At 48.6% G+C, this 27526-nt stretch overlaps 1 protein-coding gene across 1 annotated transcript in view; it reads left to right on the top strand.

Annotated features, from left to right (window-relative positions):
- Positions 1–25652, top strand: part of Usp31 (ubiquitin specific peptidase 31) — a 75050-nt gene extending 49398 nt beyond the window's left edge. The window contains exons 7-16 of the mRNA XM_004622884.2: positions 141–321; positions 3138–3249; positions 3714–3808; positions 5997–6074; positions 6632–6761; positions 10246–10365; positions 12372–12597; positions 17503–17661; positions 19131–19283; positions 21373–25652. Coding sequence (XP_004622941.1) covers positions 141–321; positions 3138–3249; positions 3714–3808; positions 5997–6074; positions 6632–6761; positions 10246–10365; positions 12372–12597; positions 17503–17661; positions 19131–19283; positions 21373–22937 — 2819 coding nt within the window. The 3' untranslated portion in view covers positions 22938–25652. The remainder of the gene's footprint in view (positions 1–140; positions 322–3137; positions 3250–3713; positions 3809–5996; positions 6075–6631; positions 6762–10245; positions 10366–12371; positions 12598–17502; positions 17662–19130; positions 19284–21372) is intronic.
- Positions 25653–27526: the final 1874 nt, after the last annotated feature.

The raw sequence follows: 27526 nt of genomic DNA, 5'->3' as shown, positions 1-27526 counted from the left end.
CTTACAGTAGTGTTTGTTGTTTTGAGTTACAGTTTAAATTATATAAAGATGATTTCTTATTTTTCCTTTTGAGTAAATTTATTTTTAATGAATGAAAAGAATTTTGAAGAGATAAAGCATGGTGTTTTGTTCTGTTTCAGGAATTCACTTAAACAACAATCTAAACCACTTGAAATTTGGCTTGGATCATCACAGACTGTCTTCTGCTACACAAACAACAGTAAAGCAAGGGAAAACGGATCAGCCCAGCACCAGAGCAGGGAGTGACAAGATTGTTCTGTTGGTGTGTAACAGAGTCTGCACTGGGCAGCAAGGGAAGAGGTGAAGAAAGCCAACTTGTTTTCCAGTAGATGCTGAGACTTTAGGGGATCAAATGCCTTTAGATGTTCTAAAGAATGAGGGTGAAAAATCATATATATAATTTATTCACTTTATCCCTTCTAAATATCTGTACCTGATTTGGTGGGTTTGGAGGGGAATAGTCTAAAGTTAGGGAAATAGGGCCGGGGATATAGCTCAGTGGCAGAAGCGCCTGCCTGGCATGCACAAGGTCCTGAGTTTAAATGCTGGTACAAAAAAAAAAAAAAAAAGAAAGAAAGAAAGAAAGAAAGAAAGAAAGAAAGAAAGAAAGAAAAAGAAATTAGGGTAGTAGAATCTGAGTTAGAAGGGCTTTTCAAGCTCATCTGCTTTCTGAAGGCCCTTTCCTTACGCATTTCAGCTCAAGCTCTTGCTAGACCTATATCCAGCTACTTTCTTAATAGATTTAAAAAATTTTTTTCTTATGTCCCTGATTGGTATGTGCCCCTCAGTGTGCCTCATTCTTATGTCCCAAATTGAACTCCTCTTCTTTCCCTGTAAAACTGGCCCTCTGATGTTTTGTGCCTTGACAGATGGAATTACTGTTTGTTTAGCTTTGTCAGCTAGAAATTTGGGAGTCATGGACTGGGGAGATAGCTTAGCAGCCGGAGCACCTGCCTAGCAAGCGCAAGGTCTTGAGTTCGATGTCCAGTATTGAAAAAAAAAAAAAAGAAAGAAATTTGAGAGTCAGAAATATTTCTCACATCTGTCTGCTGCCTTCTCTAAGAAATTGGGGAAGATTTGCAATGTCTCTTAAAAGTAATTTTATCTCAGGAGTCTTGTTGCCCAGGAGTAACAGGAAGTGTTCCAGGGAGAAAGGACTAAGGGCAGTCTTCAGTGAATCTTTAGAAGTTTTGCTTTGAATTGGGTTCCGTGGGTGGTTAGTAACATAGTAGAAAGCGTGTTGATGCATTGGCTTAGTCTTGTCAGTGTGTCAGGCACTGTTCTAACCCTGGAGAACACAGCACTGACAGACAGGGCATGTGTCCTCCCAGAGCCACATTCCAGTTGTGCACACACCTAAGTCAGTGAGTACATTTCACTGAGACAAGCGGCACCATGCTGAAGACAGCGCAAGACAGAAGGAAGGCGCGTGTGGGGCTGCGGGGAGGAAGCCAGCAGGTCTGGTTGGAAAGGCAACTCTGGAGGCGGCCTGGGGAGCTGCTGCAGGCCACGGTGGGAAGCAGGAGAGCTGTGCGACGCCCTGGAGAGGGTCCTGCCGTCGAGGCTAGGAGTGAGGCACGTGAAGGCACCGAGGGAGGGCAGCTCAGCTGGCATATGCCGAAGCTGTGGCCCCTCTGGGCCTCTTACGGAGGGGACAGTGTCTTCACAACCTTCATAATTGCCTGGCTTCTCGTGTTTTTTGTAAATAGTGAAATAGAAGGTAGTGAATAGGAAGCGGAGCCAGCTTTTGCTGGTGGGAGGGATCTAGAGATGGAGGAGGGTGAGGGACGATACAGAGAATGGGGTGCATTGCTGACGTGTGCCGGGTGCTGTGGTGAGCGTGACCCATGTGCACTGCAAGCATGTGCTAATGAAAAGAGCGATGGAGGTGTCGAGCGAAAGGCCTAGTGGGGTTACACGGGGCTCACGTCACGTTGGTAGTTTTCAGGTGGCCAGGCTCGCTGCTGCGCCCTCCTGTGAGCAGACACGAGGTACCTACTGGGAATGGGTTCTTTTGCTTCAGCCTGGTCCTGGTCAGAGTTCACTGTTAGATAAATTGTCATCATTCATTCATTCATTTGACGTCAACTAGTTTCTGGGCATTGGCCATTCTGGCTGCTAGGATCAGTACATCGCAGTTAGTGCCCTCAGATAATGCAGTCGTTGGTGGAGACAGCAGTGTGGACAGGCAGTCGAGGACCCCACAGTTAGTGCTGTGGTCCATACAGGAAAAAGACTAACAGCGTGCTTCCTGGAGAAAGACCTCCTTCTTGAAGCTTCCTGTGGAAGAGGAGGAGATAGCCTGAGAGCGGGTGGGAGGGGTGTTCCAGGCCTGGGGCCTGAACCAAGACCTGGGTGCGTGAGGGCAGGACACACTGGGAGCTCAGCATGTAGGTCTGCGTGACTAGGGCCATGATGGCAAGCACTGACACCAACAGCCTGCTGTGGGGCACCTGCCATGAGTTCGCCACATTGGACGAGGACGTGTATGAAAGTTGCGGGGAGACCAGTAGTCCTCAACTTCAGCTGCATTTTAGAACCAGCTGGGGCTCTTGGAAACAAAGAGTCCCTGAGTCACATTGCAGGTGATTCCATTAGAATCCCTAGGACTGGAGCTGGGCCCCACTCTTTTGATGTGTCTTTGGTGCTTTCGGTGTGCAGCTAGGCCCGAGAACCCTGGTGCTGCCTCTGGTCCATTAGCCCGTAGACACCTGGCGAGGTTGGCGCTGACGGCAGCGTCACTGGCTGGGTGTTGCCTCCCTCATCCTCTGCCTCCCAGGTTCTGACCACTTGCCCAGCAGCCCTTCCAGCCCTAATGTCCTGTGTCACGTCACTCTTGGTAGCCTGACACACCATCCGGGCTCCTGCATACTTTCCTCTCTGACTGCTTAATCCTCTTCCCTGGCTACCTTACAGCCTGGCATTGTACTCCATTTTAGTATATGAGCCACTCAGTTTTAGTTAGAAATCTAAGTTACACATTTGACCTTTTCATTGTTTCTTTGTGTGGTTACCATTGAATTTCCTGTCTGAATTCTGTCCTCAAACCAATTATATTGAGATTCCCTAAGGGGTTGCTGTACCGTTAAGGTGATGGCAGTGTTTCTGTACGGTAGGTTTGGATTGCCTTTTGTCTTGCACTTGGAGAAGACAGTAGCCTGGGACTTTTTACAGAAGGAAATCTTGGAAAAGATGAAGTATTTCTTGAGGCCTACTGTTTGCATTCAGGTATGTAAATATTTTGCTGTCCCAGCAGAGCATACATGTGTACTCTGTGAGGAAACTGTTGTTACAGTGAAATTTTATTTTGAAATTTTAATTTTAATTTGTTTTGTTCAGATTTTCAAGACTGAACACTTATACCTCCTTTTATAAAAGGAGCAAGTTGGTTGCTGCAGGATTTTCCTTACGTGCTCAGCTTGAAGTTATAGTAGAGCCTTTATCATTACTATATTAGGTACTTGTGTAAAACTGTTTAAGTTAATGTGCAGTGCAAACAGTGTATTGCTTGTCTTCTATAACACTTTACATAAATTGCATTTGTGTAAATCATGTTTAAAATATTTTAGCATGGTTTAGCAACCTAACAGTAGTATAGAGAAGCATTTTGCAGAACAGTTTGCTGTAATGACACTGTAAAACGTGCATTTGAAGAGCAATTCAGTCCAGTTTCCGTTGCACATTCGATGCAGGTGTGTCCATTCAGCCTGCGTGTGGTCAGTGTCGTGGGAATAACGTACTTGCTGCCGCAGGAGGAGCAGCCCTTGTGCCACCCAGCGGTAGAAAGGTAAGAAGAGTCACCTTGTGGAAGTCTGTGTATGGTGCGTGTGCTTCCAAGTGAGGCACTGTGTGACTCATGTGTAAGTGATAGGTGTTTGAAGTTCATTTAAAAGTGAAATCCTTAGTCTTTATTCATATTTAAGTATGGAGTGTTTTATGACCTTTTTTACAATCAGAAAAGCCATGGCGTTCTCAGGGAAGCATTTTACAGATAGATCACACTTCTGGATTTATCATGATTGTTTCCAGAGTCGCTTTCTATGCATGACTTTATCGCCCTGAAGCCCTGAAATGGTAACTTGTGGCTTAAAAGGTAAAGCTCATGTTCCACAGTATAGGACGTTTTTTTCAAAGATGATTTTTATTAATACATTCTAGGCATACATAATGTTCACGGTCATCAGAGGGAATTTGTACCCGTACATGATGTGAGTTGATTCCTTTTCCCCATTCCCTTCCTCTCCCTTTAGACCCCTTTCCCCTCCTTCTGTACAAAAGCTTTGTTTCTGTTTTTATTTTCTCATTTATTTTAGTTTTTCCTCTCCATTTGAATGTTCTCTTCCTATTTCACAGCACGTGTTACACATTTTGGTCCCTATATACACTTTCAGATTCTTGCACCAGAGAAACAGCAGGGTATTTACACATGTGTGTGTGTGTGATTTATTTCACTTAAGAGTATGTTCTCCAGGTATATCCATTCATCTAGAAATATCTCAAGCTTATCTTTATGGCAAACTGAGTTCCATTGTATAAAAAGACCCCACATTTTCTTTATTCGGGCTGTTTCCAAGCTTTGGCTGTTACAGACTGTCTGCTATAAACATATGTGGGCACATATCATTGTGGTCTAATGCTTCTATTTTGGGAGGATACCCAGGAGGGGAACAGCTGGATTGAATAGAACCTCTAGCCCTAGGGATTTTTGTTTTAAACGTATTTAGTGTAGGGTCTCCAGGGTCTCACTACATAGATCAGACTTGTAGTGATTCTCTGTTTGCAGCCTCCCAGGTGCTGGGATTATGGGCAGGCGCCACCACGCCCAGTTTCAGTCGTTGTCTCAGTGCATCCTGGGGGCAGGGCTGGCACGGCACTCCAGGGGGTTGAGCCCTGGCCACTGCACTCTGCCTACACAGGCGCTTTAGTCTGCTGAGCTATCTGGCTGGCCCAAATCCTAGTTTTTTGAGAATCTCCACACTGATTTCTGCTGAGGCTGCACCAGTTGCTCTCTTGCCACCAGTGGAGATGGGTTCTTTTCTCCCCACAGTACGGGAACTTTTTCAGTATGAACTTGGATGACTTCTCTTTCATCAGACTTTGCTCTTTCTTTCCCTCCTACCTTAAGCTTTCCACTCCATGGTGTCACTGTACTGTTTGAAAATCCATACTGTGTTATATGTGAGCCTTTGTATGTGTGGTTTCCTGGGTCCATAGTTCTTTTAAGCTTTTATAATACTGCTTCTCTGCCTGTAGGATTAGTTACTTCTCTTAGCTACGTCATTCTTTCTACATATTTTGATTATGTTTATGATGGGCTGTTCTGTTAATAAAATATAAATTACATGTTTTGGATGTATTAATTGGAAATTCATGTTTTTATTATATTTTTCAACACATTATAGTGTCTGGATTTCAAGATTTAAATAAAATATATAACATAGTTCTGTTTGAAAGCACTTATTTGAGTTTAGAGATGAGAATAGATTATAATTCAAAATATCGTATAACTGAAGAAAGCTGAAAGCAGTGATGTTTACCAAGTGCTGAAAGGTTTTCTCAGGAGAGGGTAGTGGCCAGCGCATGCGGGTGAATGTGTTGCTCTCATGGAGGAGGGAGGCATGGTGGAGGGTGATGTGGGCAGTGTCAGGCGTGGAGTGTGGAGCAGGTGGGGAGCGGGAGGGCAGGCTGTGGGTACGGAACCCAGCGGAACTTGGGAAGGCACTGAGGAGCGCCTGGGGGTGACTGCAGGTACTTCTAATGGGTGCCAGTTTTCTTCTGGCCTCCTTTTTTCTCTATCGAGTATCTTAATTTAAAAATTTTTCAGCCCACTTGTAAATTACTTACTAAATCCAACCATATAGTAGTCTCACTAAAAATGTTTTATTTTGGGGAATTGCGCAGAATTTTCAGTAATGACAGGATTCAAGGTAAGTCACATTGTGTTGATGGTAATGTGTGGCTTCCCTGTTCTATAGGGCATTAAAATCTTGTGGACCAGGTGGTACTGCTCATGTGAAATTAGTGGTGGAGTGGGACAAGGAGACAAAAGATTAGTGAGTATTTCGTTACTTAGTATTTATGCAGTCATTGTTTTATTAGTTTAGTAGCATGCTGTTCATCTGTCTCATCTTCCAAATTAGCTGGAACATAAATCTTCCATCTCTTTAGCTATGTTCATAGTCTGTTTAAAGCAGACTTCTCCTTTCCTATAGACTTTGTATCTGAAAGTCTTAGAGTATTTATCTGCTGCTCAGAAAAAAGTTACGTACTTCTTGTATATAGGTACAATTACTTTGTTTTTTTGTTACTGGCCTGTTAACTCTAGTAAGCTACATCAACTGTATGTCCTTATGTACAGTGGATTGATTCGATTTAGTCAGCAGTGTTCAGTGGTAATCCCAGAACCCTAACTCCAGGTCAGTCCTTAAGACAGCTTTGCCGATGGAGAACTTTCTAAGAACATTTGGGACCTGTGGAGGGCTGGGTGGCCACGTCTGCTTTCTACACCTTGCTCTCTCTGATCGCGAATTCACTGCTGCCTTGTCAAGCTGTGATTATGCTTTCGTCTCGTCCACAAGAACCTGCCTGATAGTGCTTTGTCCTCATGTAGCTTGTTCGTGAATACTGAGGACGAGTACATCCCTGACTCAGAGAGCGTCCGTCTGCAGAAGGAGCGTCACCATCAGCCTCAGACCTGCACTTTGTCCCAGTGTTTCCAACTCTACACCAAAGAGGAGCGGGTGAGAGGCGGGGCAGGGCAGGGCGTGCGAGGTGGCAGTGGGGAGCAGAAGCTGCTCCGGACGGCCCCAGGACTTCGGTCCGCATGGGTCGTACACATGCAGGCTGCGCAGTGCTGCTGGTGCTTTCAGGGCTTTAACAAAAAGTAATTGCGATTCTTGAGCCATTAGAATGCTCTAGAAATGAATCTTTGTCATTTTTTTTTAATGGTTGATTTCTTTTCTATCTATAAGTTTTAAATCCCTCTCCTTAGTGACAAAAACAAGTGTTTTCAGCTTAGTACCCATGTACCGAGAACTTAGGTGTGCGGACCCACTTAAATTTAATTAAAGTAACAAAAAGTTGCATGAGCCCATTTCAGGTTCAGTAGACAAGTGTGGCTTCTGTACTGAAGTGTGGAGATGGGATTTTGTAGGACAGCGGTGCTTTGGGCCTCGTAGCGCACAGGGCTTTGCAGGACTGGGGACTCAGTGTTGAAGTGAAAGCATGGACAGGTGGAGGGGCAGGGAAGCCCTCGCTGTGTGGCCACGGACCTGTGCTTGTGGTGTGCCTTAGGAAACGCCGGCGGAGCCCTTCAGTGCGCCTCTGGTACTGATGCTTAGTGTGGCGTGGCCCTGAGTCTTTAGTCTTCGCTCCTCACACGGGCAGTCGTACGCTTCAGGAGCAGAAGGCACTTGGAGCTGACTCCTAGCGTTGGCCCTGTAGTCTCGGCGGGCCACTGCTCGGCATCCCAGGGTGCTTGCCCACACCAGCATTTCTTTGCTGGCCTTGCTGGTGACTGAAATATGTCTCCTGGCCACCACTCTTGAGACAGCGCTCGCTCCCTCCCAAGTCTGTTCATAGCACAGCTCTTACTTTGCCTCTTCAAATATATGAAAATACTTTTCATAGTCTTAACTGAATCTTCTCACCTCCACGCTATTCATAGCTGTTCCCATTAATGGTAGCTTTTCATGAGCTGTGTTTTCTCATCTTGGGGCTTAATCATAAAGTAGCTGGTTTTGAAAGTGAGTACTGTGGACTGTGTGTGGCACCATGTTCTGTTTACCTCTTGGGCGACATATATGTGACTCTTGAGATGTTGGGGAAGAGCTAGCGGGGAGCAGCGCCCCTTGATAACAGCACTAGTGTGTTGCACTCATGGAGGAGAGCAGCACACATCTCACGGACCCAGAGTGACTAGCTGGTGCTAGCGAGGTCGTTTCTGGCAGGTTCACTTATTGAGGTGGAAGCAGAGTTGCCAGCGGGACGGAGCTTGCCATGTTGTGCAGCGGAGATGAGGCTGTGTAACTAGAGTGCCAGAGCAGGGAGGGCGACGACAGCATGCGCTCTCTGAGATCAGGAGTAGTTTTTCTCACTAAGTAACCCTGGTGTTCTAGAGCCGTGCTTGGCCACGGGCAGTGTCCACTAGCGTGTACCGCATCTGTGAGCGCACCTTGGGGAGTTCAATATTGGGCCCCACATAATGCTGCAAATAGGAGAGGAGGAGGAGGAAGGGCTTCGCTGGCCGCAGGCTGCATGACAGTGACTTCGGGGTACAACTGTGACCCTTCAGTGTTGACCAGCTGTACCGCAGGGCAGGGAGCCCTCGTCGTGCTGCCTGACAGAGGCCTTGGAGACAGTGCCTCAGCTCTGATAGGGACAGCGCTGCTCTTTTAATTGCTGTAAGTATTTCCTGTAAGCGTTGGCCACCTGGGACAGTCTCTGATGTGCACTGAGTGGGGTGCCTGGGAGTCAGGATGACTAGTGTGACTTGCCAGAGGAGGCTGTAAGGGGATCTAATAGCTAATTTCAAGCCCTTGAAGAATTGTATGTTAACAAAAGACTGAACTTAATTTTCCATAAAAAGGTAGAATCTAAAGATTGCAAATAACAAGAGAGTGGTTTTTGTCTTAAACGTGAAAGGCCTTTGTGGCAAACCATCAGAAAATGGGTCACTGTCTGCTGAGCTGGTTCCCTTCCTGGGGAGGTAGAATCAGTTTTGGGCCCAAATAACAGTGTAAATCTAGAAAAGGAGGAGTGGAGGTGTTCGGAGTGTGCCCTCAGGTCTTGGAGCTTTCAGTGCACACAGTGAGATCAGTGGATACCTGGGAAGCATCTGAGGCACTTTCCAAGCAGTTAGACGTCGCCACAGTGTTCTTGCCGTATTTTATGAAGGTACCTGTGGGGAACGTGTTAAAACCTGCTCTGTACAGCACGAACGTTGGACTGGGTGGTTGTGTAAGGGAGTTTATACATTGCACAGGGATACGGGCGTACGAGGTGGCAATTTGGCTTCAGTCCTCCTGATTTACCTGTCTACCCAAACTTCTGTCTCTCCCCACCTTCCTTGCAAACAAGACTAGGCCCCTTGTCATGAAAACAAAGTTCTCTTAGTTTTGCTTTTCTTTCGCTTTAGATCCAGTCTCTCTCCTCTTTGGTTCTGCCCACTCCCTCAGCCCCACGCCCAGCCTCTTGTCATCTCTGGTTTGCACTGTTAAACTGGTCGCTGCAATTCTTGCTGGCCTCTCCTCAGGCTGCATTTGATCTCTGCAGTGGATGCAGTGCCAGTGACCTCATTACTGCTCTTTTTTCCTTGCGCATGCAAGTCTTATAACTCGCCTGCTGTTCTGACTCCATGTGGAGACTCTGGAGGCTCTGAGTTTTGGAATTTCCCTTAAAAAGACATCCCACAATCTGTCCCCGGCTCCTTCCCACTTCAGCGGGAATTGTCCTGCATTCCCATGGCTTCCTTTCCCTCATTGTATTGATGATGCCAGGTCTGGTGTATCTTCTGAGGACAGAATGAATTTTTCATGTATTAGCACCTCAGTACATCCTCATCCTCAACTTGCCCCTGCTGAGGTGACGTAAGTGGATTTCAGGGCCTTAGGTTGATGTTCAGAAAGGCTTTGCTGTAGCAGCAGGGGAGCGTTGTTGGGAAAGTTCAGGGCTTGGAGGAGAAGACAGAACTGATGAAGTCCAGGCGAGAGGATGAGTGAGGACTTGGCGTGGGGGTGGTGTGAGTGGGTGTGAGACGAGGAGGCAGGCACAGAAAGAGCAGGGAGAGTTACTTGGTTGAAGTGGAGCAAGAGAGGGGAGTTGGAATTTGGCATGATTCTGTGTCTTGCCTTTGGTGGGCAGCGTTATAGTATTTTCTGAGATTGGATGGACAGATGACAGCAGAGGGAAGGTCTCTGTTGCTGGGAGGACGTTGAGCTGAGTTGGGAGTGTGCTGATGCGGGGTGCTTCTGTGACGCCTGACAGCCTCTCTAGTATTTCCACTTTAGTTGTTCCTCTCTGAAGGACAATCTGGAGAGCGCACATCAGGTGCAGACTCTTCTTAAGTGCCGCTTGTGATTGCGCTTGGTGTTCCTTTGGTTTTCCTGGGGTGGTTTCCAGAGAGGTTCTGCGTTGCCCCCTGACCTGGACGAGGAGTTAGTCCGTCTGTCTCTCCAGGTCTTGCATGAAGCAGTGCATAACAGAAGTCATGCTCCTTGTTTCCAGCTCGCCCCAGACGACGCCTGGCGGTGCCCACACTGTAAGCAGCTGCAGCAGGGGAGCATTACGTTAAGCCTGTGGACGCTGCCGGATGTGCTCATCATACACCTCAAGAGATTCCGCCAGGTGAGGAAGCCCCTTGTCCAGCGAGTTTTCTGTGCCCACTCCTGGGAGCATGTGGGCTCTTTGGTATCCCTGTTTGACACACACTTGCCCATAGTTGGGGATGTGGCTTTTCTTTCCTGAAGCAAAATTTGAGCATTCTGTGGCCCTTTAAGTCCTAAGCATTTGAGTTATATTGCAGCTATCTTCCTGTCTTGAGGGCTTACGTTAGACTAGTAAGTGCTTTGTCTGAACTTTGGTATGTTTACTTTGGCATTAAGAAAAAAGTGGAGATCCTTTGTGGGGGAGACAGGGTCCTATTTCTGCCTAGTGTAACAATGACCGGCATCCTGGTTGGGGGAGCTGTCGTGTCGTTGAGGAGATGCGTCATAGGTACAGACAGAGAAGACGCTCTTCTTCAGCATGTATCAGTTTTTCAAAAAGCCTGTCTATTCCCTGGGATCATGGTTCTCTTAGCCTTGCTAGAGGCAAACAGAGGTGGGCCGCATCTGTAGGCCTGGCTTTGAGAATGTCTGGGAGAGAGGACCAGGCGTTCTCCAGGTAGGTGGAGCCTGGATGCTCGCTCGCAGCGGCACCGCAGCAGCATCTGCAGGGTCTGGGTCTGGAGGAGTACAGCACCTGCAGAGCTGAAAGCAGGGGCAGACGAGCTGGGTGCCCCAAGGGTGGGACGCTGCTGCAGCTGGGCTGTTTTTGGAAGGGTCATTCTGGCTCTTGCCAGACTGACGCGAGACTGAGAATGAAGCCAGGAAGAGCTGGAGAGGCCAGGCAGGCTTCTGGGGAGGCTACTACTGCTCGGGGTGGAGAGATAGGAATCAGCTTGGGACAGGCACAGGAGCTCTGGAGGCAGAGGTGGCAAGCAACACGCGGGCCCCAGGGATCATTGCTTCTGTGTAGTGTTCCGCATACTTTCCCCTCAGCTCTGCGGGGGGAAGCTGGCTGAGGGCTGGGTGCAGCCTGCTGGCTCATTCCACGTGGACGGGTCTCCCTTGCTCTTGGTGTCTTCTGAAGGCATGTCCTTCCCTTACAGGAACTCAGACCTGAGCCACGTCTCTGACTCCTCTTCCGTATCCTTCTTGTCCTGGTAGACCCTTGCAGCTTGGCTGTGGCTCCTTTGAGTCTTTCTGTTCATTCCTGCAGTTCCCTGCCACTTGAGACTTGTTTTTTTTCTAGCTGGTCGCAATTGCAGTGTCTTTTAAATCGATGTGCTTACCTCCTCTGTCAATGCCTCAGTGCCTCCCCCTTCACCACAGAATAAGGTCTCCAGCCTAGCCTTCCTGAGCAGTTAGAGCCCTTTCTCTATATTTCATGATGTTTCTCTGCCCTTGATGGAGCCATAGCTCCTGGGATGTCATCTGTGTCTGGCTCACTTTGTGAAGCTTCTGCTGACTCAAGACATGTAGTAAGTGCCCAATCAGCTTAATGGTTGGATTTCAAAGGATTTTCCTGTGCACTTAAAAGAAAACACACATTACTCAAGATCGCCAGTTAAATGAGTGTGTTAAGCTCAGTCAGTGTGACTTTGTGATGTCTTTGTTGGAGGAGGGAGGAGACGGTCACCGCTCCTGGAGCACTCCTCTGGGGCAGCCACTGGGAGATGTGTCCTTCGTGTAGTTACCACTCCACCAGTGTTCCCGCCTCTCTGATGGAGGGTTAAGTTAGATGCCTGAAAGCTCTTACCAGGTAAGGAAATGCGCGCTCAGAGAGCTTCGTTTACATTCTGTGTGTAGATTCTTACTGGTGCCATTGTAGTTGTGTTAAAACCTGTTCCACTAGACCAGTGGTGGTGAACCTGAGGCACGCTTGCTGCAGCGGGCCATTCGTGTCACTGGACGCGCTAAAAGGTTTGCCATCACTGGTCGCGACAGTTAGAGCTCTTGGTCTGTGTCTTGGGAAATGTTAGCTGGGCAACTTGGACCGCTGTAGCAGGTAGCGTCACATTTTACACTGAGCTGATCCGCCATCTGTTTGCATTAAGATATCATCAGAACTTGTTTTTCTCCTGGTGACAGGAAGGAGACAAGCGCATGAAACTTCAGAACATGGTCAAGTTCCCCTTGACCGGCCTGGACATGACCCCTCATGTGGTTAAGAGAAGCCAGAGCAGCTGGAGCTTGCCATCCCACTGGTCCCCATGGAGACGGCCCTACGGACTCGGGAGAGACCCTGAGGACTACATCTATGACCTGTATGCTGTGTGCAATCACCATGGCACCATGCAAGGGGGGCACTACACAGGTCTGCAGCGTGCGCGCCACGTGTCTGTGCTGGCATCCTACAGGCGGGCTGGCTTGGATAGGGTCGCTTGGCCTCAGGACCTCCCCGTCCCTGCCGCTGTGCTGCTGTGAGGGCAGCTCGTCCTCGAGGTCTCTATCCAAGAGCGAGTGTGTCACAAGCCTTCCTCTTGGTCCCGAGTTGGGTCACTTAGTAGTTATCATAGTGTACATGTGGACAGTGCTGTCCGGTCAACTGGGGATTCACTGGTTGCCCCGTTTGCACTGCACTCCACGTCAGGGTTTTGCTTTGTTCTTTGATACTCCACCTGCTCCCTTACTGAGAGTAGCTCTCAGCCACTTTTGATAATGTCTGTTCTTTTTGTTCTAAGAATAAACTTACTTTTTTGTTTACAGAAGCAGCTCTGCTTGTCATATAACTTGTAGAGACTAGAGAAAGGTGGCTTAGCACTTGGGGATAACCGTGCTGAGATTCGAAACAGTTGTGATAACGTACACAGGAGAGAATGGCCGTGGTAGCCGTGTCGGGCGTACAGCTCAGCGGCACTAGCGCGCTCCCGTTAGTGCACAGCTGTCATCGTTGCACATCTCAGAGCTGTTTTCATCTGCTCAAACTGGAGCTCTGTCCCAGTGACGGCAAGCCTGTTAGCGCTTTCAGTGGCGCAAGCAGCCTGCCACGGCGCGTGTGCCACGGGCTCACCACCACTGTGTACCGCTGAAGGAGAGCCACTGTGCTCTTTGTCTGTGTGGATCGGAGTAGCAGCCTCCTGTAAGTGGAATCCACGGTGTCTTCATGACTAGTGTACTTCACTTAGGGTAGTGTCTTTGAGGTTCATCCGTGTAGTGTGTATCAAAATTTTCTTTTCTAAGGCTGAGTAAGTTTGCATTGTATCTCAGTAAGACTTTGCCTATATACTCCCAGTGTTTTCTGGGAGTTGTCGCTGTTACTTTACTGTTGTGGTTATTCAGGGGGCATTTAAGCACCTTGCATTTGGCTTGGCAGTGACCTCTGTCACATTAGAGATAAATAGGTCTGGGGTTTTTTTGGTGGACCGGGGATTGAACTCAGGCACTTGCACTTGCCAGGCAAGCGCTTATTCTGCTGAGCTGTCTCCCTGGCCCCAGAGATAGATAGGTCTTAACCTCTCTTCAGGACTGTACTCAATTAGTGGGAGACAAGTAAACTTGCAGCACTGTGCGGTAGGTTCTGTGGTGGAAGTCTGAGCAGTGGGCAGAGGCAGGAGTGTCACAGAGGAACAGCCTGTCCCATGGTGGCCCTACAGGAAAGTGCTGCCTGGTGCTGTTACAGCTGTCCTGGTGTGTGTCACTGTGCTCTGGGATATTCAGATGATGAGATTGCTTGACACCCCACATTTCATACCTGTCCCTCTGACACCAATGACTATCTTCGTGCACACTCAGTTTTTCCAAATTTCAGTTCTGCATTTCCTCGAGAGTCTTGGAAATGAAATTGTTGGGTTAAGGGCATACATAAACCACTTGAAGGGCAGGCATACTTTGGGGCTTCTTCCTGGCTGTCTGTTCACATGAGGGCTGACGTGAGGGTGATCCTGTTACTTGGGTTTACCCATGTGGGCAAGCAGGACTGATTCCTGCACCCTTTATACTCAGTGTCTTTCCCAGAGCACTTCTCAGGAATGTTATTTTTTTCTCAAGTCTGTGGTTTCTGTAACAAGACCTAGCACATTAGTACTGACCATGTATTTACAAAAGTAAGGGGAGGTAACTAGCCATGGGACCCAGGGACACCCCTGCCCGCCGGTCACCCAGGGAGAGGGGTCTTCCACCTTCCCAGCCCCTGCTGATGCTCTTTCAGCGTGTTCTCTCTGCCCTCCCAGGACAGGTCAGGAAGATGACTAGACGCCTGTCTTACGCTTAAAAATCCATTTGGCTCAATCTCTGAATATTTAGATGATGTTGGCAGCACTTGTTTGTAAGAGAAATGACCCCAGCTTTCCCGTGTGCCACAGTGGAGCAGCCTGGACTGCCTGTTCTTGCCCCAGAGAGCGCTTACGAGGAGAAACGGAAGGTAGTGCAGTTCCAGAGCTGCCCCAGCTTCACAGAAGACTACATATCCATTATACCCAGATGCATCTTACTTTGTACTCTGGCTTAAGCCCATTTGAGTTATGGCATTGTATTTGGTGCCTTGCGTGTTTTATGTCTGTATTTTGTGGGGATACTTCTATAAAATTTCTGCTGTTTGGATTTTTGCTTTTGTGTCATTACTAGTAATATTTATGTTTTCTGATAGTGAGTCATGGAATTAGTATGCTCATAGTCTCTTGGAATGGAAGAAGGCTTAAGATAATTTAATTTATTTGATTATCTGTGTCTGTTGCCAGCATTTGTGACCAGTATTCATCCAGAGTAGGCTTTGTTAAAGGTGCCACTTGTGGACTGGCTTCTGGTGTGCTTTAGAGCAAGAACTCTTGGGGAAGAGCAGGCCAGCGCTAGGACTGAGCATAACCTCTTGCTCTTCACTGAGGACAGTCTGGGAAAAGCCCACAAGCCTCAAGGGCAGCCAGCCGTGGCGCCGGCTCTGTGGCTCGGCCGCTAGCGAGGGTGCCTGCCATTTTGGTAAGCAGGGGTGAGCGTGGCTGCCTCGCGTCCCTCCCCTAGGAGCGACTCAGATAGTGTCTTGGTATGTTCCTTTCCTGTACTTAGGCCACACTCTGGTTATCTGGTGTAGGACATGGTTTTTCCCCCCGTATTTAGGGCAGGGATTACAGGATGTTCAGGGTCTCACTACGTGGATCAGCCTCCCAAAGAGCTGAGATTACAGGCGTGCGCCACCACGCCCAGTCTCAGTTGCCCTCTCAGCGTGCCCCACAGGCAGAGCCTGCGTGGCAGGTGGGGATCAGACCCAGCTGCTGTGCTCTGCTGAAGTAGGCACTTCAGTGCACTGAGCTCTAGTGCGCTGGCATATAAAATGTCTAGAGAACACCTGAGATGCCCTCAGCGTTGGTGAATGAAAAATGCTGTGTTTTTCACTTTTCATTTGTAACGTCTGTTCTGATGTGTTATTCTGCAGTAGTTCTAGCTGTAGTTATGTGATACGGCTGACTTGTGCAAAGATTTTAGAATAGTGCTTGTTGAACTGTGATGAAGACTTTCTTCTACTTACAGTTTTCTAACCCTTTATGAACCAGTCCTTTTGTACAAACACAGTAACAGCATTAGAGCAGTATCAGGTAAAAGCTTTTGAGTGCTTATCTCTGGTTTTGGTGCCGCTCTTGTAGACAAATGCCAGCCACTGATCCACAGTTCAAGTGGCACTGGCCTAGAAGACACGTCAGAAGATGGTGCTGGGAGGAAGCGAGTAGGGCTTCTTTTTAATAAATAGATTATTTAGTATTGTGCTGCCTTAGTTTCCATCCGCGTCTGAGAACAGACTGTCCTTAAGGGAAGCAGACTGCAGCCAGAGCTGGGCAAGGGTGTCCTTGTCCCGGGCCTGTTCCCCTGTGGTCGTGCTCCTGCTCGCCACTCCGGAATAGGAGCTACCTCTCAGTCGGGTCACGTACGCCTCCAGCCTGACCTGACCTGACCTGACCTGACCTGACCGTGGCCGAGCAGCACTTAGCTCTGTGCGCGGTGTGTGTCTCCACTTCTCCCCAGCTCTGCTTCTGGTGGGTGCTTGGCTGCAGACCGCATTCTGCCTGTGCTCACGGGCTCTCTCCCTGCTCCCTCTTGGGCCCCGTTAGGTCTGGTGACCCCTGCTTGTCTGGGGCCCGTTCACCTCTTCTGGTTGTCTGCTTGCTGAAGTGGTGTGGTTAGGGGAGGGACTCCCTTCTGGCCCCTTTCAGGCCCTCCTCTGTGGGGCCGCACTGATTCTGTATCGCCTGGCATTCAGCTAGGTATTCTCACACAGTTGATCTCACTCCAGTAAATGGATATATTTAGAAAACCTGATGATAATGTGCCTCTTTGGATCAAGCGTGTAAGACTCACTTGCGAATCCCTACAGGGCGGCTTGGCTCCATGAACTCTTAAACTTGCATTGGTGGGAAAGCTGTGTCGGAGATTAAACCCAGGGCCGGCCTCTCTCTGTGCCGAGTCCACGCCTCCAGCCCCAAACTCTAAGCTTTTGTTGGTACTTGAATGTTCTATTTCTCTATCAGGCTTAGAGTTTGAACTGGAGAGAAAGCTCTCTGCGTGCATTAGCGTGTATGTTCTTGATTTGCATTGTGTGAGTTACCTGCTGAGGGAAGAGGGCCGAGCAGGGGCTTCAGTGGAAGCTCAGGGTCAGAGGCTGGCCGTGAGCTGGGCGCTGCCCCTCACCAGCTGTGTGACCACGGCCTGCAGGGGGTGTGTCTTTGGACTCTGTAAATTAAGAATAATAAGAAAACAAATATTAGAACCAAAATGGCATATGACATGTTAAAAGGAGGTTAGAGCTGGGTTATTAATATTATTTCTATCTGTATTAATTTGTGTCTTTAGTATTAAACACTAGGATGTTAAATGCCTAGTTGAGGTTTTTCTCTTTGGCACTGTGGAGATTTTGACTGTCTAATTCTGTGCCATTCTGCGCAGTGTAAAACGTTTAGCAAATCCCTGCCCCACCAGCGAGGTGCTGGAGACGTGCTGCCCTCCGCCTGTGTCTGTTCAGATGTCCCCTTCATTGCCGAATGCCCTACAGGGCAGAATGGGCGTGGTGGAGACCCAGGCCTTTGAAATAGAAATGTGTCCACGTGGAATAATTTGGAGTTTCTCAAAATGTTTTGCCCAAGGTGATACGGAATTGGGACTTTTTTATCCTCCATGTTATTATGTACCGGCTTATACTTCTAGAATTAATTCTGTTAGCCCAAGAGATGGTGGCGGTGGGTGAAGGGGAAAGGTGGTGTGGCACCCCCAGGCACTAACCGTGGGCTCCTCTTGGCAGCTTACTGTAAGAACTCCGTGGACGGCCTGTGGTATTGCTTTGATGACAGTGATGTGCAGCAGCTGTCAGAGGATGAAGTGTGCACACAGACAGCCTACATCCTCTTCTACCAGAGGCGGACGGCCATCCCGTCGTGGTCAGCCAACAGCTCGGTGGCAGGTGAGATGGCCCCTGCTCTTGGTCCGCTCTTTCCAGAGCAGGAGGTTGTACTTCACAGGCCAGGGATCTCAGAAGGCTTCATGACTGTAGGTTGATTAGATTAATTCTCATGTATGCTCGTAGCCTCGGATGTGAGGGTGAGCTGCAAGGCACTGGTGGCTGGCAGGGGCCGCGCAGGGACAGGCCCAGAGCTTGTGTTCCCTGCGGGACGAGCGCCCGAGTGAGCGGGGTCGCAGCCTGGCCTGCTGCTCTGAAGCCTCTGCTGCGGTTACTGTGGTGCACACTCTGTCTAAGCCACGTGATCGTCATTGCTAATGTGTGACCGGAACACCTGCCTTGTGGGCTGTGGCACGCACTGATTAGGTGACAGTATGTGGAAAACCTTTTGTAAGAGGGAAAACCATAATAAGTAGTCTTTTTCCAATTCAAAAGTTGGCCTGTTTTGTTGGGGGGGTGAGGGTTGTAATATTAGATGGCTGTGTGTAGTCTCATCGTATCTAGCCAGTCATACTAATAAACACAGCAGTGAAATAAGGGGCGTGGCTCCTGGTTCCGAGTTTGACTGTAAGGGGACATGGCAGAGGACTGTCACGTGGGAGAGTGTCAACAGCATAAGCCAGACAACGGTGGCACTTCCCCTTCCTGAGCCTGTGAAGGCTAAGGCTCAAGCAGCTGAAGGAAGCGCTCCTCAGTGACAGGACCGCCTGCTGAGCCAGACCCCCCCAGTGTGTGCTGCTGAGAAGGTGGCGGCCTCCTGCTTCGCTTCTCAGAGTTGTGCTCAGAAATGACGCACTGTCGTGGTGTACTTGAGACAGTGCTACTTGAAACTCATCAATTTTGAGAGCGTTTTCTGTTGCCCTCATTCATATTTGAGGGCGTCCCCCAACACAGATTGACACTTAGCTGTGTACGTGTGCGTGTTATTAGTATCATGAAAGGTCGCACACTTCCATAAAGGGTGAGTGGTGAGCCCAGTGGTAGCGGGCTTAGCCACACGTGAGCTTGGCAGGCCTTGGTTCCGTTTCTAGCACCGTCCTGCCCCCTTCTCCTGAATTCCATTGGGCGGCGCAGCTGAGAAGAAATGCAGCACGCCATTGCTTGTTCTTGCCAAGCCGCAGACCCGAGTGTGAGTGCACAGGGCAGGGCCCGCCTGGCCTGGAGCTGGCAGTGTTTGCAGGAGAGGTGGATGCTGAGGGACTGCCTGCAGTCCGTTTTTTGCGGACTCCTGAGATGCAAACATGGCGTTCTGAGGTGCTTCTCCCTGTCCCTGCATTTATTAGCCCTTGTGTAGTAAATCTCGTGTGGATGCTGCCTTCCATGTCCTCATCTTGTGTTTGGCGCTGGGAGTGTAAGTCAGCCTTGGGCAAGGACATCGGTACCCCCAGCTCTGCTGCAATACCTTGCAAGGGTCTGTGCGGCGGTGTGCCTGTGGGACCCTGGCTGACACAGTGCCACCTCCTTTTCTGCAGGCTCCACAAGTTCATCCCTGTGTGAGCACTGGGTGAGTCGGCTCCCGGGGAGCAAGCAAGCTAGCGTGACCTCCGCAGCCTCTTCCAGACGCACCTCGCTGGCCTCGCTCTCGGAGTCTGTGGAGATGACCGGGGAGAGAAGTGAAGATGATGGTGGGTGTGGCTCTTGGCAGCGAACCCCCAGGGCAACCGCTGGGCAGGGCACAGGGTCCCGCAGACTTGTGGGCAGAGTCATTAGGGGTTGTAGGGGACTGAAAGGGGACGCAGCACACAGCAAGGGGGCCACGTAGCTGTGGGTCATGGCTATGAGCATAAACAGAGTTGTTGACTTTCCCCTGCGGTCCAGGACTTGTTACTGCTTTTTTTTTCCACTCTGATAAACTAGTGTGCAGAGACTTGAGCTTTAACTCTGTATTATAATACACACATTTAAAATTTTTTTATCATTTATTTATTTATGTGGTGTAGGTTCTCATAGTAGTTATCCTCTTGTCTCAGCCTCCCCAGCCTGGGATTACAGGCGTTCACCATCATGCCCATTCTCAGTGGTCAGTGTGGCACACCCAGGTCTGGGGCTGGGACGGCATGCGGTGGCACAGATCAGACCTGCATCCTTGTGCTTGCCAGGCAGGCACTTAGACCTCCAAGCTATCTGCCCAACTCCAAGCTCACATTTTTTGTCCAGAGTGTTTTTTAAAACCCTCTGAATGGCTCCAAAGGCTTAGCGAAGCTGTGCCCTACCCAGGGCTGCCTGTTTCCATGATGGCGCCAGCTTCAGGCTTCTGATTCTGAACATAGCTAGAGTAGAAAACCTGCCAAAATTGAATAAAAATTGAACTCTGGGCTTTTTAAAGAAAGACCTCCCCTTGCTGCTAGAGTAGTGGCAGAATGGACCTTAGAACGCACAGGAACCCCTGGTGGTGTGGGCAGGAGCAGGCAGCTAGTGCCAAGTGCCGCAGGGAGCGAGAGGGAGCCCAGCTTCCGTGAGGAGGATGGCGGCTCTTCCTCCATGGAGGTGCACTGAGGCCAGCGGTTGGATAACGTGAGAAAATGAAGTGAGGCTAAAACCCTGGCTCTGCCTCCTCTCTGGTTTGTTGCTTTATTTACAAAATAAGATTATGAGGATCTAATGGCTGGCCTTCTGCAGCTTCTAACATTTTAGCTTAAGCCAAACAGTGAACCTTTGCATGTTTAGGCAGAGGTTGTCTTTAGCACAGCCTGTAAACTTAGAATTCACTGTCAACAGTAAGCTTAGATTTGATTTGCCTCAGTCTGCTTTTACACACTACAGTTGGTGAAATCAGTATCCTCCCAAGCATCACATTGTGGAATGGTGTGGGATGGTACCCACAGGACAGAGCCTGGCTCTTAGGGGTTTGTAGAGACAGAGTTTCCCAAAGGCCTCCGCTGGAGTACCAAGCGCGCAGTGTTCACCTGAGAATTTTTTTTTTTTTGTGGAAGTTTTAAACTGCTGCAAATACAAGTACCCTGTATTGTTCTAGTTAGGAGTATCTCGCTGGCAATTGTAGGTCCTCAGGGTAGGCGTAACTGCATCCAAGTCTGTAGTTGCTCCAAGTGACACACTTCGATAGCTGCCTGTTACGAACTACTTTACATGCGGCACCGAGGAGGCCACAGGGTGGTGGGCTCTGACACTAGCCCTTCCTGCAGTGACTGGTGTGTCCTGGCACGTACTTCCTTCTGTAAGGCCCAGGTACCATTCAGGACCGTGGAGGAGCTGAGCTAGCACTTGGCATTCAGGGAGAATCTGTGGAGGGGTGGGCACAGGACTTCTAAGATCTTACTTAATTATCAGACCGCACCAGTTGTTGGCGAGCTGCAGTCCAGGGCCAGATGTGGCCCACACCCTTTCTCTGCTAGGAAAGTTTCTGGAGCACACACACACCTGTTCTTGTCACCTGGGGCCACTTTTGTGCCTTTGTGACAGAGTCGGTGGGCTTGCCTGCAAACCTGACACATCTGCTCTCTGGCCTTCACACAGAGAGTGTGCTGACCTCTGCTGTAGGACCCGGAGGCCTAGGATGGCCTCTTCAGAGATATGGGGACTGGGCTCTGAAAGGCTGAAATCACAAGGCTGACCTTACCTCCAGACAGGCTGGCTTTGAAGGCCATGTTCTTACCATTCCGTGAGCCTTACCTTTGCTTTATATTCAGTATCTTAAGATGTGACTGGAATGTTTTCATTGGCTTAGCTTAACAGAATTCTCTTTGCTGCGTTCAGGAGGCTTTTCAACTCGACCATTTGTGAGAAGCGTCCAGCGTCAGAGCCTGTCATCTCGATCCTCTGTCACCAGCCCTTTGGCCATCAATGAAAATTGCATGAGACCGTCTTGGTCCCTGTCTGCTAAGCTGCAGTTGCGTTCCAGTTCTCCTTCCCGATTCCCAGGGGACTCTCCCCTTCACAGCTCCGCCTCCACCTTGGAGAAGATTGGGGAGGCAGTAGATGACAAGGTCTCCATCTCCTGCTTTGGAAGTTTGAGGAATCTTTCTAGTAGCTACCAGGAACCAAGCAGTACTCACAGTCGACGTGACCGCAGGGCTGTGGGCCGGGCCCCGTTGGCTGTCATGGAAGGTGTGCTCAGAGATGAGTCTGACAGCCGCAGATTGAACTCCAGTGTTGTGGATACACAGAACAAAAACGTAGCACAAGGGGATCACTTACCTCCGGTCTCTGATCCATTTGATAACAATAATCAGATTGCTTACGTGGATCAGAGTGACTCTGTGGACAGCTCTCCAGTCAAAGAGGTGAAGCCCCCGAGCCACACAGGCTCACTCACAAAGAAGCCAGAGAGCACAGCCAAGCGATCTCCCAGTTCCAAAGGCGCTTCTGAGCCAGACAAAAGCTTGCGGAAGGGGAGGCCAACCTTGGCCAGCCAGGACTCATCTCTTTCAAGTACATCCCCTTCTTCTCCTGTTCCCGTGAAAGTCTCTCTAAAGCATTCCCGCTCTCGAAGCAAAGCAGATTCATCTTCCAGGGCCAGTGGCAGGCATTCATCCCCTGCCCCTGGCCAGCCCAGGAAGGAGGCATCCCCCAAGTCCCAGGACTCAGTGTCATCTCCTTCACCACAGAAGCAGAAGTCAGCTTCTGTCCTCACTCACACTACTTCTACGTCTGCCAAAAAAGCCTCGGGCCCTGCCACCAGGGGCCCCTTCCCTCCTGGGAAGAGCAGGACTTCAGATCGGACCTTGAGTAGAGAGGGCTCCAGACAGAGCCTGGGTTCTGATAGAGCCAGCCTTACATCCACCTCTAAACCCAGCTCCCCTCGGGTGAGCCAGGCCCGAGTGGGGGAGGGCAAGGGCGACGGCAAGCACGTGCGGAGCTCCTCCATGGCCAGCCTGCGCTCCCCCAGCACCACTGTGCGGTCCGGGCTGAAGAGGGATAGCAAATCTGAGGACAAGGGGCTGTCTTTCTTCAAGTCCGCCTTGAGACAGAAGGAAACCCGGCGGTCGACTGACCTTGGCAAGACGTCCTTACTCTCTAAAAAGGCCGGTGGAAGCTCTGTCAAGTCAGTTGGTAAGAACGTGGTGGATGACAAGGCAGAGAAAGGCTTCCAGCCTCCAGGCTCCCAGCAGCCAAGTGCCAACCCAGCTGGAAAGGAGCCTGTCTGCAAGGACCCTGCCTCTGCTAAACATTCCCTGCTGTCTGCCCGAAAATCCAAGTCTTCCCAGCTAGATTCTGCAGTTCCTGCATCTCCCAGTGGCAGGCAGTCTGCTGAGAAAGCCTCCAAAAAGTTACCTGCTAGCATGCAAACCTCTGCACGGCCTTCTCAGAGACCTCAGTGATATTCCTGCAATCCAAGTGTTCTGTCTGTAAAGATGTTTATTTATTTAGAAGCTCCCCCTCCCACCAAAGCCCTTTATTCTTTTGTTTTGTAATTTTTGGGTTATCTGCCTGACTGTGCCTGCGTGCGTGTGTGTGTGTGTGCGTGTGTGTGTGTGTGAACAATTTAATTGCAAACTGTTAAAAGTGTCGCCTTACTCTGTCATTGAACCAAATAACAGCCATAGGCAAAGCATCTAGAACAAGCTAACCAGAATAATTATAGATGATACCCTGGACATACCCTTTAGCAAATGTACATATTTCTTTCTAGAGAACTCTTAATGACTTTCATTGGACACTAGGGTTTTGAACCTGTGAACCAGGTAAGCTATCATCAGTGTAGAGGCTTTGACTTAGGTTTCATTTGAGCAGGATTTGGCCTCACTGGAATTTTCGAGTGATGACACCAGGAGCTTTAAAAACTGATGCTAATATTTAGAGGGAAAAACTTGCTTTCTGCACTTTCGTCCCCCATCTACCAGTCTTTGTAAAGGGCAATATTTTAACACTAATGTTTCTCAGGTATATATATACTCAGCTAGTCTAGTGCATCAGTAAATGGATTAAAGAAGGTGACACGCGGGTGACTGTCATTTCTTATACTGCCACAGGTGAGAGGTTTCCGAGGTAGTTAAAAATCTTTCGCTACCTTCCTGTCTGCAGAAGTGTGCACACCCTAGCCTGTCTTGGCACTTGGGCTGTGTCCTAAGGTGGCAGACTGGATAAGCAGAGAGCCGTCACTAGGCACACTGCTTCGCTTCTGTATTGGCTCGCTAAGGCCACTGGGATTTGAGCTGTAGCAGAGCAGTTAACACCTTTGAAAGATACCTGGAAAGAAATGTGCTGTAAGCTGGACGTACGCACCGACACATTCTCCTCCTCTGCTGTGCTTTTCCTTGGTAGGAGTTGAAGGCTCCATGCTGCACCTTGCCTACGTGCTTGTTTCCTCATCTTATAATTTGGAAAGAAACCGCCTCCTGCTGAGAGTCAGTGGCGTGCCGAAGTGACATACGGCAGTATGTTCAGATGCACTTGAGGTCCTGCCTGCCAGTCCTTGCGAAGGCTGCCTTTCAGTAATTCGTCTATATCTTCCTTGTGCTGAGGATTTAATTTCTTACCAAGAACTTGCAAGCAGGATTTGGAGACTGTTCCATCTGGCATTGTCAGTACAAATTGCATTTCTTTTACAGAAAAAGGGGATCCTCACAGAAATATCAGATAAGTAGTCTGTACTCAAAGCTCTCTGAAGCTTTGGGGAGGCCTGCAAATGATTTCCTGCTCAAGTTCTACTTTTCTCTTTTTTTTTTTTTTTTTTTTTAACTATTAAGAGAGTCACAGTCCTGACTGTCCTTGAACAGCATATGTCACTTTGCCACAAGATGTAGTGTGCCAAGTTTGTGTGCTTTACTTTGTTTGGATCATAAACAGTTGAAATTTTTCTGGACTCTGGGTGCACCGATCCATTTATCATCATGCTTTATGTGCTGGGTGTGAAGTAATCGCGAAGCATAAGCAAGCGGCGGCGTGGATTCTGCACTGCCTTTTCCTCTCTCTCCTTTTCTATGAGTATCTCTTGGGAAATATTTCCAGTGGGCTATTGTAACTTCATGTTGCTGCTACTCTGAGCATTAGCTGGTGCCTTCCAGGTTTGGAGGTCACGTATGCTGAGGGTGGCCGACAGCAGTTAGCACTGACACGCTCGGTCTCATAAAGGTCGCGTATTGCTCCATGTCATTTGCCGGGTGCAGCCCATTGCACCTGCCCTCTGCCTCGCCGCCTTGTGGGTTTGCTCGTCCAGATTCTGAGGGCTTTCCAGAGCGGCTGTGTGCTGCACCGAGCGGTTGCTGTCGGCGCTGGCTGCCTCCGTGCTGCGTCGCTTCCGTGGCGCCAGCAGCCCCTCGACCGCCTTGGCTGGCTTTGTTTCCTGAGAAGGGTGCACCCAGCTAGGGACCATCACTACCGGGAACCGGGTGTGTGTCACGTTCGCATCCCTCATCCTTGTTTAGCAGATGGGTCTCCTTTGAAATGTCTTAGGTGTGGCTGACACAGTCTTATTAGAGTAATAGTTTGATAATAGCCAGAGGGTTTTAATAACCCATTTTTTTGCCCTAATCAGTTAAGCATTAGTAGAAACTAGTTTTATTTTCACAGTGATAAATATCTTTATTCTGAAGTCCTGTAGGAATAGAATTTCCATTATGTATAATGTCTTTTTTAAAAACTCTACAGATCTCTAATTTTCCATGGGATCTAGAAATAAAATTTATAGTAAAATCTATAAATGTATGTCTATGAAATTTAGTCCTTGTTTCAGATTTAATTAAATAGGAAAAATCAGTACGTATCATGACATTGTCTAGGAATCGTTCAGCTATTATATTTCCATGATTGATAAACAATGAACATTTCACTATTCCTAAAAACAAGGTGAAACTTGACGCCACAGGAAAGGATATTGTGCTCAAGAGTTGAAGATGCAGAGTGAAGAGTCATCGGGAATGTGCTCACTTGGCTCAGTTCAGTTCGTTAGGGTGAGCGACTTGTGTTTTGTCCCTCGTGCCCCCTGGTGGCATTTGGCATAATGAGTATGTATGTGCTGTAGGAGCATCTGCTAAGGATGGTAAGTGTGGGATTCTGGTCAGCGACCAGATGGGCCTAGTTAGTACAGTCATTTCCTGATATATATATACACACTTTTTATTCTTGATTTATTTTTTCTGTAAAAGTCCAGTGTACTGAGGCTTTATCCTTTCTTAAGACCACTGCGGCCCCTTAGTGTGGAATACAGAGCTGCCCAGGAGGCGCCTCTCACTTCACACTGCCTCCTCCCTTTTGCATCTCCTCATGCTAACAGCAGCCTAGGTGACCAGAATATGCTGGAGCAATAAAGGCAAGCGTGGAGCATCTGTAGTGTAGAGATGCTGTCGTGGTCCGTGAGGCTGCCTTAGACTCTTGGAATCACTGAGGGCTCATCTGTCCTGCACACTTTCATCGAGGCCTGTACCGCATTGAACGGCCAGCTGAATGCTCCAGGGATTCGCTGGCTCCGAAGAGCCCCGAGAACACAGCTGATCAAGCAGCACATGCCAGTCATATCCAAGGAGTGCTGTTTCTTGACAGGAAGGGCTAATGGTTCCTGGGCACTTGGCCGAGGCCATGGTCCTCTTGAGCATGCCCGTTTGCTCTGGAAGCCGTCTCTGGAGGTGCTGTACTTGTTCAGACCAAGCTATCTCTGCTGTTCAAGAATTGAAAAATCCATTACACAGTTCCCATACGTTAGTGTGTTGTGCTTGTGTGAGACACGTGTGGAGCTGTGTGTGTGTGAAGCGTCTTCCCACTGTTTGAGAACACAGGAATAGTAGTGGCAGCTTTAGGGAAAATGAGGCGGAGAGAAGCTGGGAGCAGAGTCCATTTATTTTAAAGTAGATGCTCATCCGATGTATCTCATTCTGACAGATTACTGTCTCCTCCACAGGTGGTTGTTATCAGGCAACAAAGATACTTAGTGTCCCGGGTTAGGATGCAAATTATAAGCACAGATTCAATAAAACATGTTCTGCAGGCACACTGGAGTTTGTATTTGAGAAGGACACAGTTTACTGACAAACCAGTGCCTATCATAAACACAAAACATAGCTTTAGTGTGCAGGCTTTTCTGCCTTTACTTTCATCGAGGGTTCATTATTGTTAATCTGACATGTTTTGGGGGTGGGTCATCCACTGCTTTTAAGTAAATACGCTGGTGTTTCCTACTGCCTTTGATTGACCCCCCAAAGTGATTTTGCCGCTGCGTTTTGAGCATGGCCAGTCATTTTTACCCCAAGTGATGACAGCAGATTTGCATGCCCTGCCTCTGAGTGAGAAAGCATGCTCTACCTATGCAAACAACCGGTACAAAAGGCTATACTCAATGTTGTTCCAAGAACACAACTCTTAAATTGTGGAGCTCTATTTTTGACTTTGTAATTTTTAAAATGTAGCTTAATCAGTGCAGATGAGCATGACTGTGACTTCTTGGTTAGTTTTGCGTATATTTCTCTTTATTGATTTTTCTCTTATCATTGGCGAGATTGTTTGTAAAATAAATATTTTGTGGGCAGGAGTGGAATTAGGTATGTTGAGCATACGTTGATGTACATACTGTATTTAACCTGAAAACTTTCCTAAAGTATTTTGTTCTAAAAATAACCTGCCATTTTCTATAGATTTTAATTTTTTATATCTTCTAGGGTTCTACCGCGGTCACAAGGAACGAATGTGGCTTCAAATCGTGCTAACAATTTAAAAATGCTTTTGTAGACACTTAAAGCTGTTTTGGAAAGCTTTGGCGCTTCCCTCCACTGGGCACAGTAAGAACAAGGCTCTCACACTTATAGTGGTGGTATGCGGTGGATTTGGGTGCAGATCCACCTGATGCTCATTTAAAACCAGTGTTTTCCCTTTGGGGGGAGAGAGAGGTTCATAGCTGATGTGAGCTTTTCGCCTCTCACACGCATCCTCTGAAATTCTTGGGCTTGTTCTGAGTGACTCATCTTTGGTGGTACCCAGC

The sequence above is a fragment of the Octodon degus genome, unplaced genomic scaffold, assembly GCF_000260255.1.
Source record: "Octodon degus isolate 3935 unplaced genomic scaffold, OctDeg1.0 scaffold00001, whole genome shotgun sequence".
Lineage (NCBI taxonomy): Eukaryota > Metazoa > Chordata > Mammalia > Rodentia > Octodontidae > Octodon > Octodon degus.
Note: the sequence above shows the minus strand (reverse complement) of the source record. Positions and strands in the feature narration are given on the sequence as shown.